The sequence below is a fragment of the Idiotropiscis lumnitzeri genome, chromosome 14 (genome assembly GCF_059441095.1).
Source record: "Idiotropiscis lumnitzeri isolate Australia: NSW breed Sydney's pygmy pipehorse chromosome 14, RoL_Ilum_1.0, whole genome shotgun sequence".
Taxonomy (NCBI): Eukaryota; Metazoa; Chordata; class Actinopteri; order Syngnathiformes; family Syngnathidae; genus Idiotropiscis; species Idiotropiscis lumnitzeri.
Genome location: NC_142404.1, coordinates 15376305 through 15389456, shown reverse-complemented (window position 1 = coordinate 15389456; position 13152 = coordinate 15376305). Strand labels below are relative to the sequence as shown.

Genomic DNA, 13152 nt, shown 5'->3' with positions numbered 1-13152 from the left:
CTGAACTGGTTGCCAGCCAATCGCCGGGCACACATAGACGAACAATCATACCTAGCGGCAATTTAGAGTGTCCAATCAACCTGTCATGTATGTTTTTGGAAAGTGGGAGGAAACCGGATTACCCGGAGAAAACCCGCACAGGCACGGGGAGACCATTCGCAAACTCCACACAGGAAGGCCCGAGCCGGAATCGAACCCACGGCCGCGCATTTCACAACAGCTGGGGTTTTGACGGCGCTAAAAGTTGCTTGGCTGTTTGCTAAAGCGCCACCAAGAAACACAACAAATGATGAACTCCGCAACGCCGTTCCGAGAATGAGCTTTAAACTTTCCAGGATATGTTTTTTATCAGAGTAAGAATCTTATCGATTTGATCTTTAATCCAAGACACTTGAGACCGCACGCTGAAAAGTTTCTGTCCGTACACGTGCCTTGACAGCGCTCTAGGAATTGCATTTTTCTTTGTCAGCGTAAGAACTCGGTTGCTTTATAGTTAAATTCCTTCCGATCACTTGAAATGTTTTAGAACAAGGTTGTAGGCGGCGCTCTAATAGTTCCAGTGTTCAAGTGATCTTCAAATGTGTAGAAATCGGTTTCTTTGTCATTTAATTACTTTATCCTTTTCTGACTGACAATATTCTACCAATGACATTTGAGGTAGCTGGTGGTTATATCTTGCAATTCGAATGTCGGAACCATCCAAGGATTCATATTTTACGGCGGTTGAAAAATACTTTTTACAAACCTATCCCAGATATTTGACATTTATTGGTGGAAAGGAAAAATATTCACATAAGGTCAAGGTGTTCTTCGCTGCACTCTACAAAATGGAATTTTCAAACGCACATGAAGTGATTCATTTTCTATGGCAGAGAAAGAACAACAAAACAACAAACAACAACAAAAAATGCACATGTTTATGGGTCTAGGTCATAGGTGTGCCACAATGGGTTCTAAAATTTGATAGTGGGGCCGGACCAGGAGCTGATGGATGGAGTGTTTTGCTAACCTCACCTCATCAGAGGAAAAACATACATTTAATTTGAAATGAAAATGAACAAAAGCATTACAACAAAATATCTCTCTTTGACACACCACAATATTTAGAAAATAAAACATTAACATGAATTATTCATTTAACTTTTTTCAAGTTCGGCGGGCCGGATTAAAACATTTAACGGGCCGCATGTGGCCCCAGGGCCTTAGTTTGCCCACGCCTGGTCTAGGTAGTGCAAAATGAACTAATATTGTAAAGTTTAAACTTTTAAAGCATGCGTCAGGTCGTGGCAAAGATCATATCCGTTTCGGGTTCTCGGTGGCGCTCTCACAATTGGAAATCTCAAGAGATCTTTACTATTGAACAACTTTCAAGGATTTTATTTTCTTTGTTCAAGTGGAAACTCCATTGTTTTAGAATATATTCTATCTAAGACACTTGGGATCATGTGTAGGAGGACAAGTTTCTAGGCAGCACTCTACCAATGAAATTATACCGGGGATTTTCGGACTTGAAAAGACAAATCTGGATTTTTAATGACAATATTCGATTTGAGATGTTGAGGACAGATGTTATCAAATGACACGCTTCTAGGTGGTGCTCTATCAATTGGGATTTTACACCTTCAAGCTCTCAAGGAGAAGTGTTCTTTGGCAGACCAAAAACGCAGTTGTTTGGTAATTACGTTCGACCCAAGACACAAAGGATAGCTGGGTCAAAGGTCAGGTTTGTAGGCATCGCTCGATTGATTGGATTTTCGCGGTATATTCAATCCAGTTCCTCAGGCTTTTGTATTTCAGGTTTTCATGCTCACTTGCAGCTACTTTTGGGTTTTCGGGGTTTTTTTTTTTTTGGCAGAAGCAAGACAAACAGCACAACACCCAAAACAAACACAACAATTTGTGCGTGTTTGCTCACATCCTGTTGGCCTCCATTTCACTGCTGCTGTGTTTCTTGGCGCACTGTAATGATGCCAAATCGAGAAGCGGCACAAAAGAATCCATTTTACAGGCCAACCACTAACCTTGTGCTGATCTTCACAACACAACCATTCATTCTCTCCCTCTAAACAGCAAGCACAACAAATGGGCTAGCTGTGTTAGCATAGCATACTAAGTGCGCTCTTGTATTTCTTACGTTTTACAGTTTTTAGGGGATATTTTTGGCAAGCAAAGAACAGCTTGGCAGAAAATAATCTTATCCAAACAAAAGCACAGGAGAACGTTAGACGTTGGCTAGCTTAGCATCACAACGCCTGCTAGCTAGCTAGTGTTCGTAAGGTATCTTTGAATTTAGCTAACATTAGTTCATTTGTGTCCGCCTTAGTTTGATAACATGCTAACACGGCTAATGACAGCTAAATTGGACATCTCACCTTGTGTGGACACTTTGGGGTGTTCTTTCTTGGAGCACTCGGGTTGAGTGAGCGGCTGGAAAAGCGACATGGTCGGAAATCCCGACGAAGCGTTGAGATGAGCTCCCGCCGCTGTCGACGTCGGTGGGACGATGAGGAGGAGGAGCCTCAGCAGGAGTAGGCCGGCCATGGACGTTGTCATGGTGACGACCGCTCCTTTAACCGCCAAAAGGAATGCAGCTGCACAAAAAAAGACATTAAACAAAAAAACTTTAAAATAATGATCATCAAAATGAGAAATGTTAGCGTTAAAGTCACTGTTCTGCTTGAAATGATTGTTTCCACAAAAAGCTGGGGGTTCTCTACTTTTTTGTCATAAACTGGTGTTTTTGGTGAACCCAACCCATGATCCACTGCTGATTTATTACAAAAAAAATATATAGATCCCCAAAAAGGCGTTAGACCTTATCCAGCCAAAACAAGCAAAAATATCAAAAGAAAACCCAGGAGACTGCACAAAAAAAAGTTTTCAAATTTGTTTTTTACGTTCATCATTTTCAAACATGAGCAATTCAACTGTCACGTCAAGTTAATTTGACGAATCATCATGACCCCCCCCAAAAAAAAAACAGTGACGGCAAACACCTGATATTAGTTCAGCAAAATGTTTCAAAGCCACTAGAAGTTGAGACTCCACTGCTCCCTGTGGAATTTTCCTCACTAATCCCTCCATCAATAAAAAATTATTTGCGCAGTCGAGTCGTAAAATGGAGCAACCCAAAAAAAATGACTGTGTTTAAAAATCAATAAAAGTTTCTCATTATTGCGGCTGCTGCTGCTGCTCCAGAAATACTTCAAGTACAGTGCGCTTGTCGGAGAGGCATTCAGGGAACAGTCATCAAACTTTACCGCCATGCTACGCCCACGCACAATAATAGAAAAGAAAATGTTCATAATTTAGTGTCACATATCTAACTTGGATACGTGCTTCGAATTGGGTATAGCAATTGGACGAAACAGTTTGTTCACAATTCAGCATCCCCCCAAAAAGAAATTACCGGGGGGAAAAAAAAATCGTATTCAAAATGACCCGACAATGTCCTGGTTGAAAAAGTCAGACAACTGTTCAGGTCCTAAACAACAACAAACAATTGAGCTAAATGAGCAAAAAATTAGGTCCAGCCTGCTCGTTGCTTTAAAGCACTTTGACATCGTCAAGGTAACGAGCTGATGGGTCGTCCTTTTTATTTTAAGAAAAATCAATCTAAGTCCAGATGGCAGCCACTAAATCAGACGACCGCAGCCTCTCACAGTGGCTGCGGGCTCGTTACCACGGCAACGAGCGTCGCCATCCAGGTCGAGTGCCTGCAGGCACTCTGTAATCTACTCGGATGGCGACGGGGCTTGATGAACACGTGGACAATTTCAAGACAAAAAAAAAAAATTGGCATTTAAAAGGTAAAAAACAATATTGAGAGAGTTTTAATTTTACAGGAAAATTGGAGAACACATTTTCATTTTTAGTAGAAAAGTTTTATGAAAATTTGCTAATTGCATGAAAAAAGCATCACTATTAATAGAGAAGTACCTCAATCATAATCAGAATTTTATAAGAAATTCGTAGCGAGAGAGAGAGAGAGAGAGAGAGAGAGAGAGAGAGAGAGAGAGAGAGAGAGAGAGAGAGAGAGACACAACATTGTTTTGCAAAAAGTCATAATTTTATAAACTCCTTTGTGTAATATATGTGCAAGAAATTGCAATATTTATTAACAGGACGTTGTGGTTAACGGGAAAATGCCATCAAAAGACCAAATAGTTTCAAAATGGAGAAAAATGAGATCGCATTTATGAATGTGATGAGAAATGATTGCGGCACGGCTTCAATGGCCTCGTGCTTCGAATCACAGGCAAAAATAAATGGAAACATTTTCTTAGTCCAGGCTGGGAGTTTGGCCGCGCCCTCCTGGGGGAAAGTGACTGCCTGACATTTGCGTTGATCTTTCATGCTCTCGCATCAATGGCGACTCCCACGCCCCCCTCGTGCGCCCCCGTCGTGCCAATTAAAGGAGCGGCGCACCTAACGGGAACTCTCGGTGTGACTAATGGAATCAAAAATCAGGCCCAGTGTTAGCATCACCGTCTCTCCTTGATCGTTAGAGGAAAATCTCAGACAAAAAAGCACTTTAAAAAAAATAGGAATGGTATAGATTTGGTCAGAAAAGTGCAATATTTGCGCACAAAATCAGAATGGTTCATCACAAACTAGATATGCTACAAAAATAGTAAAAATAATGGTGTGTTGGATTCACTCAGTGTTATTTTTTAATCAAGTGGTTGCACAAAATAAAATTTGTCGCCATATCGTTTTTTTGTTTTTTTTTAAATAGGTGTATAATCAAATCAATCTGGCTCCAGTAAATTCAACAAACCATAAAACTACTTCTAAAATGTATTTGGCTCCAGATGAGTTTATTTTGTCTACCCACTTGACAAAATATAATTGAGTAAATTCAGCAAAACCTTTTTTCACTGTGTTAGGCCACAAAAGTGCCATTTTGCACCAGTAGCACAAAATTATTTTTTTAATCACAAATGTTTGTATTTAAGCACAAAAATGGTAAATGGAGCGCACAAAAACACTGTTTTACCAGCAAATCTTCGACAAAAAAAAAATGACAATCACCAAAAAAATGTAAATATATATTTTCACACATTGTTAAAAAAAACTGCAAATATATGAATGTCAAACCACAAAAATGCAACATTTACCCGCCAAACTTTACCACAAATGCACTTATGATCTGTCCCTAAATCAACGGCGGCTCCCACGTCCCGCCCTAAAGAGACTGTCAATTGAATTAAGAAGGAGGTCAGGGGTCATCATGGCCACCTCGCCTGCATCGTTTTGCGGAATATCGGCGGACACCTGAGCGGCCGTAAAACATCATGCGGCGTTAATTTTAACGGCTGTCGATTAAAAGCCAGCGTGGGTGTTTTTCTATCGTGTAAAGTCATGGCCTGGCAAGCTTTACGGCCGGACTCTTTGGCCCAAAAAGTTAAGCGGGAAAATGAGCGCTGTAAACGGGGGGAGAAATCGTTACCGAATCAATGGACTGGATTGATTGAGTCGTGGCTAACGGTCCGCGTTTATGGAGACGGAAGCCTCGCTACTTACTTACACTCCAATCAAATATCGCGCCCGGAAAATTTTAATGGGCAAAATAGTGCTATGAAGTATTGTACGTTATAAAAACATAGTAATGACTTAGTAATAACATAATTAAAACAGCATGTGAAGAATTAAGCTTCTTTGTGGTTCATGTTTCCACGTATGAAATCCATGGACGGTGTGTGTTGCACGCGCCTTGGCCATCAGAGGGCAGTATAATATATACAGACATAAAAAGAAGACTGTCACAACTAAACTGCAAGAATGTTAGCGGTTTTTGTCAGAGGATAAAGAATATATGCCTGTGATCATTATTATCGCACCCATTTTGGAATATATATCATCTGTAGGGCCTTTCTATAGGGTGCGGGTCGGGAACAAAATCCCTCACGCAAGAAAAGCAGCGAGAAAGAGGCCCGCCCCATCTGCAGTTTAGTAAACACGCGGTGTGTTGATGAGGGTGCCCGCAGCTTTCAATGCAGCAGTGCAAAGAGGAATGTTTGGCACAAAAGGAAACATGCCTGATAACACACACACACACATGCACCCCCCCGTGGTATACACACACACACACACACACACACACACACACACATCGTACACTTGACCCCATTGTTTCGAAAAGAACATCTGAATGGTGTGTTCTGGCACTGTAAGCTCGGCCTGATTGAGGTCACACCCCCCCAACCCCCACGCCCCCTAAATCCTCACACCGTCATGAACCAACGAGTGTGAGGTCCCCCCCTGTCCACACGTGTGTGTGTGCTGCTAGTTTGTGTGTGTTGATTAACACGCTAGATTCCTCACATATTCCACGTTGGGGGGGATAATGAAGGAGTTATGGCTTTCTGCCGTTATCAGCTGTTATCAGCCGCTATCGCACCAGACGTCGTCGCTCCCCCGCCGGGACATGTTTACGCCATGCGGCGCTCAGACGTGCCGACTCCTTTAACGGATCATAAACATTGAAGGTATGGGTACAGAAACACCCGTATTCAACGTTTACATTTCAAGCTGCGTTTTATTTTTTTTAAAAATCTGGAAAAAGTGGCACACACGCGGCTGAAATATTTTTTAGATGAACAAATCGTCATGGAGGTATTAAGGTTTCAAGATGCTGCATCGCACAGAGTCGGCCCAGTTACGAGTTTTGAATGACATCCTCCTGGTTAGCGACAAAAGTGGAGGTGATGCATGTCCTGTTTTGTTGGCCTTGACTGCAGCGTATTAGACGGTTGACGATGGTGTTTTATTGGCTTGTTAGCAGCACCAGGTGGTCATAAGTGGCAGCCCTCTAGAGACGTTTAGATCCTATTTGGCAGGCAGGTCTTTTTGTGTTAGCCTTGGTTTCCTGAAGTCCTGCACTGCCCCACTGTCATATGGTGTTCCACAGGGTTCAATGTCGGGGCCTCTGCTCTTTACTGACTCCAGGTTCCATTTTAAGAAAATGTCCAATTTCATTTCACCTCTTTGTAGATGACAGTAAAATATATGTCCAGCTAAGCAAAAAGTATGCTTTTTCCTTCAGGCCAGTTTTGTCCGATTTGGAGGAAATCAAAGGATGGCACAAAAGTCCTGCCTGAACTTCAATGAAAAGAAAACAGAAGGTGTTTGATCCCAGTGACACATCTCACCATGTTGACGGAAATTTAGCTTTTAAATTGGACAGTTATTTTAAATTAGAGCTTTTTCCCAACATAGGCAGCTGTCTTAAGTGAAGCCTCTCCTTTTCATTTTGGAGCCAGCCAGTCCTTCCTCAAGCATCACCACTTGCTCCAAAACGCTGCTGTTTGCCTCCTAACTGGAGTTTGTATGAGGGAGCCCCTGAGCTCAAATTTTGGCCTCCTTCACTGGCTCCCTGTACATTTTGATGGCAACAGTCTAGCTCCACCCATAGCTAAACTTTGCACTACAAAAAATATTCCCGCAAAATGACGTGGAAATAGTGTTTTGACTTGAGAACCTGCCTAAGGAAAGGTTATACTAGCCACAAAAGAGCATGATGTTACCAGAAGAAGGATCGTTTTATGCAGAAACAGGCGAATCCCCCACGTAAATACAATATTTTATTGATTTTGTCATTAAAAGAGTCAAAAAGATGATATTGCATGAACTGCACATCACGTGCCGCAGAGCTTTAGTGTGACGCAAACGATCTTTAAATAAAAAAAATCGCACCCAAGTTATGTAAATACAGGGACAAACCTGATTGGATTCAATCAGCATGTTTACGAGCGGCCCGGAAAGCGTGAGCCAGTGAGACCGCTGTTATTCATGAGCCTCACCGCCGACGAGGGCGCATTATACATTTTCTATTAGGCCACAAAGTGGTTGGCATGCAGATCACTGCTGAAGGATGAGTGCGACGTTTTATTTTATAGGGCAGCCTTACAAGACAGCCAGCAAATTGACTTGACTCAGATAAAACACGACGGCGGGAAAGCTTACCGCGGCTAAAAAAAAAACAACTTCCAAAAACAACAGAGGCAGTAGATTAAGAAGACTGCGCAAGGCCATTCGACACAGTTGAGCCCGGCATTTATTGATTAGCGCCAATAAGCTGCAATTTGGTTGGAAATGGTATATTTAGTGCACATTTGTGCACATTAGCGCTTAAGAAGTGTCGTTTAGGTTGACGTCAGTGTTTTATGAAAGATGACAAATTGAAGTGAGAAAGACTCAAGTTGGTTTGCATTTTTGTTGTCATCTGACTCATGACTTACTGATTTATGATTACGTCACACTTTTTGGGAAGAATTTGGTGAAGTTGTCAAAGTCATTGCGTAAAAGTTCAAGTGTTCAGTAAGTAAACAACTTTAATTGAAGTACATAAAAAAAAAAAAATATTAATTCATGGTTCATTTTACCAAAATTTTCAAACAAGCCAAACTGTTTAGATCAAAACATTTATGTGCCATAAATCTTTTATTGTAAAGCAGATTTTTTTTTTCTTTTCATAAAAAAATACATAATCTAAATAATCGCATATTAAATAGTAATCGCAATATAGGGGGATTGCGGGGGTAGTAGCAATTCGATTATTCGTCAAAATTATTCAGCTCCGCAACGATGGTTCATGTATGCGCACAAATACAAAATTTGTGCATTAAAATGCAAAAGTGCAAAAAAAGTTGCCAAGAATAATTTGTTCCAGGGAAGGTGATAATAGATCACAAAGGTATTCTTCAGAACCAAAATTCGATATTTGGCATCAAAAGAGCACAAGGAAATGCAATTATTGACAACAAAACTTTGTACTAGATGTTGATCGATTTTTATGACACAAATATGTAGGGATAAGAAAGATGCGAGCCAAAGTATCTGATTTCGTTAATTGGGCCGGCCTCCTAACATTAAATGACAAAATCGTAGTCGATGTCATGAAAAGTTTGTTCCATTTGATAAAGTCCTAATGAGGAGAACGCGATTTCCCAAACAAAAGCAAAACCGTGAAGCTTGACGCTGCTAATCATAATGATTATGATTATAATTCACATGTAATTAAATCCAATGTGCTGTCATTGAATGAAAACCCAAACAGCTTGTTGCAGCATTTAATTGCTTTGTGGTCTCGCAACTGGTTGCCCGTCACGCCGGGGACTTTACCCGCTGGAAGAAAAAAAACAAACTAAAACAACAAAAACAAGAAGAAATGACAAGTGTCATAACAATCTGTTCTTCATGGTAAATGCCATCAAATGTCTGGCAGGAAATGGAAGATAGCTGCTAAGATCTCATTAGCAGTCACACAATGCGGCAGAGAGAAAATAAGATTGAAAGTTGGAAAAAAAACGTCCGCCCTAAAAGCTCTCTCTGATTAATACTGCATAGAAATGCCATTGGATAAAATAAAGGAGGTCATTCCGGAGCGGGACAGTAATCCGGTTGGCTGCTGAATGCTAATGCCGACATGAGGCGTCAATCGGAGAAGAATTTCAACAGCCTCCTTTGAGCCAAATCATCTTTTTATATTAAGGAGAACAAAGACATGAACTGGGCAACTCAGCTCAACTCTATTTATAGAGCACTTTGAAAACACGAGACAACTGGAGACATTTAAGGTAGGGCTGGCTGACTCCAAAATAAAGTCCATTACAATAATCCAGTTCCAATGAAATCAAAGTATGGATTCCAGTTTCTGTGTGATCTTGCACATGAAAGCTGTTGGGGGTAAACGAGGGAATTGAAAATTTAAAATCAATCCAACTTAAAACGACTAACTTGGCATTCTGTCAAAGTCAACTAGTGCCACAAGGACCAAACACTGTCACTTCCGTTTCCTTTCCTTTTATGTCACTGTCAGCAGCATAACAGTGAAAAGGAAAAGCACACTTTCTCAGGATAGAAGCTTGAAACAGCAAAGGAGCAGAGCAGCGGGCCCAAAGGTGAACCCTGTGGAACGCCATACGGCAATGGTGCCAAGCGAGACTCAGAACTACCAAGCCTTACACACATATGTAGATCTGTCTGAAGGCATTTTTTTTCTTGTTGTAATACTTGCGTATCTTTATCTAATATTCTTTTTCATTTTTTTGTGAAGCTTTTTGGCAACATTTAATTGTATTTACATTTTTGCAATATTTTGTTATATATATATTTTGTATTATTTCCATTTGTGGATTTGTAAGATTTGTTTATATTAATATTTATTTTTTGTAGTACCCATTTATATTTTCTGGAAATCTTTTACTGTTATAATTTATTGTTTATTATTTTGTACTATTTTTATTTAGTATTTGTGCATTTAATTTTTGTCTAATGTCACGTGTTTATAATATTTGCATATCGCCATAGTATTTGTGGTAAAATATTTTAATATTACTCATTCTATGCCAAATATTTTGTATTATTTTGACCCTGTGTCATATTTTGTATTTTCATCAAAAATAAAATATGCATTTCTGTTTTTTCTTTACCTGTTATTTGTGTTGCTTTATTTTTTTGTTTCACCAACCTTTAAAAAAAAAACTGAAAATTGTGCATTTTCATGTTACATTCTCATGTTTTGTTTTCATTTAAATATCAGGAGTGAGATATAACTTTACTGAAATGCTCCAGCACTTCAGTGCTAAAGCTAATGTTAGCGCTATTTTGCCGTGTGCGCCCCGCAACATGTTTTGCATGAAGATAATGTAATTTTCTTTGATTAACTCCTGAAAATTATTGTGTTAAAAGTCCCTAAAAGGTGTCGCCATGCATCTCAAATCCATCGAGACGGCCTCTACGTGATTGTCCTTCAGCCATCAAATCGCCTTTGATTTTTTTTTTTTTTTTTGGTGTCTGGCAAACATCTTTGTAATGAAAATGGATATTGCAACGGACCCGAGGAGGAGGAAGAGGTCCAAATCAAACCTTTTGTTCCCCAGAATGAAAAAAAAAGAAAAGAAAAGAAAAATGGAGAAGAGGCATGAAAGGGAACTGATTGATTATGTGCAAAGGAGAAGAACAAAACCACACGAGGGGGAAAAAAACGCAACGGTGTCCTTTTCTTTCACGCGAGTCCTTGTTTCCTCTTTTGATGCGTCCACTGATTTATTTTGACAGACGCCTCATTGACTTCCTGCGTTGGAACGCCTCTGACGGCGCCGAGGGGGAAATCAAAAAAAGTAAAAAAGGACAATTAAAACCTCCGTGACCCTCACAGCAACAATTAAACAACCAGAAAAGAACCCAGCATGTCATTTTGCATCGCTTTTGTGCAGACTAACCAAACTTAAATTTTTCTCTTTTATGTGTGTATTTTTCTTTATGTCAAGTGTGTTGAGGTCCTCACTTGGGGTTCACTGTTTGTATTCTTTTCTAGTAGCTTTTTATTATGGCCTGACCAACCAGGATTCTTTTTTTAGGGAAATGCTAATTCTGATATTTTGCAGAATATCATTCTGATAACAGATTAATCATCCAATTAATCTAAAATATACATATAATGAATTTAATAAGTATTTTTTTGTCGCTAAACGCTTACAATACCAATATTAATTTACTATACTTTATCATTTATTTGTTTAACTTTACACCAGAGATAAAAATCTGATGTTTTATGGATGGTTTGAATGTCATTATCGTTGCCTATATTGTCATGAGTTAATGTGTAATAAAAAAAAAATCTGAAAAAAAAAAAATCAGTACATATATTTGCATTTTTTTTCTCGGATTGTATTCACTTGCATTGTATTCAAATTTTTTTTAATATTTACGTTTTTTTTGCTCCAATATCTTTGTACCATTTTATTTTTTTTAAAAGTTATATATTTGTGTTGTTTTATTTCATAGTCATGATTTTTTTCAGCATTTCTTACTGATGTTATTCTTTTCTAAAATATGCTCGTGTGTCAATATTGATGAAATTTTCTCTTATATTTGACCAATATTCATGATTATTATGATGTTCAGCACATCTTTGTTCATAAAAAGGAAGGATGGCGACGGGATTCCGAGAATCTCCGGAGGAGGCGGCTAATCATTAGCCAGTTAGCCTCCCGGAATCCAGGCAGCTCGGACGTAGCTTCCAAAGATCAGCAAGCGATTTATAGCCAGCGCCCCCCCACTCCCTCTCTTTGGATCCTTTCAACACAAAAGGTGGCAGACCCACGTGAGCTGAGCGATGGAGTTCATAAAAGCCCCCCCAAAAAACTTAATTAAAAAAATCCCATGGGGAAAACAAATGAGCGGGACATCAATCACAAAAAGTTACAAAAAGTTGAACTTGATGAGATGAGAAAGAAAAGAAGACACAGCAGGGATTAGGAAATAAAATGGGAGAAATGTAGCATCCTGGCTAACAAGTGGACATCAAGTCAAAGAAGTTTATATGAAGGTTAAATAAAGGCAATCTATATGAAGTCTACATAAAGTCGTTCACGTCAACATAGACGATAAAAGAAGTGTGTGACATTTTTCAAGATTACACGAAGTCTTTATGAAGTGTAAATGTAGTGTACGGGAACATTTTATGATGTCTCTTCACATGTCGTCAATGCGGAATGAAAATGAAGTCTATGTGAAGTCTAGGAAAAGACCAAGTGTAGTTTATATGAACCCCAAATAATCCTCATGAAATCTACAGAATATTTCAAATAAAATAAAAAATTAAATTAAGTCGTCAGTAAGTCTCCATTCTACACTAAATGAAGTCAGTTTCAATGAACTCGGGATGAAATTTGTAAGAAGTCAACATGTTGTTTGTGACCCGACGATAAAGTCCACAGCTAGACCACATGGAATATTTTCGGGTGTGTTATCTAAAAGAAAGTCTTACATCATGTCTACGACGTCTACAAAGTCCAGCTGAAGTCTAGCGCACATGACCGAGTCTCCGGGAAGTCCGCCCGGACAGAGCCAAGCGATGACATCATCATCATCATCCCGCATGCATTGCTCACGCAATTGGGGACCCTCTCGGCGCGCACCCCCTGCCCCCGCTGAGAAGCGAAGGCCCCCAGTGCGAGGCTGTCCAAGGATGTGCCCGTCTTTGTGCGCTGAATGCTCCCACCTTGTAAAGGCGCGCTAATGCGCCGTGGCCGTGCCACAATGGCGGCGAGCTCGTTTGCCAGGAAGAATGAAGAGCAACCCCCCACTTCCCATGATACCCCCCCACACACGTCTAACGACATACCCCCCTCCACCCCTGCA

General features: G+C 39.9%; 1 protein-coding gene across 3 annotated transcripts in view; it reads right to left on the bottom strand.

Moving 5' to 3' along the window:
* Positions 1-13152, bottom strand: part of sema5ba (sema domain, seven thrombospondin repeats (type 1 and type 1-like), transmembrane domain (TM) and short cytoplasmic domain, (semaphorin) 5Ba) — a 69589-nt gene that overhangs the window by 43046 nt on the left and 13391 nt on the right. For all 3 annotated transcript variants that reach the window (XM_088315117.1, XM_088315118.1, XM_088315120.1), the window contains exon 3: positions 2373-2591. In XM_088315117.1, coding sequence (XP_088171243.1) covers positions 2373-2553 — 181 coding nt within the window. In that variant the 5' untranslated portion in view covers positions 2554-2591. The remainder of the gene's footprint in view (positions 1-2372; positions 2592-13152) is intronic.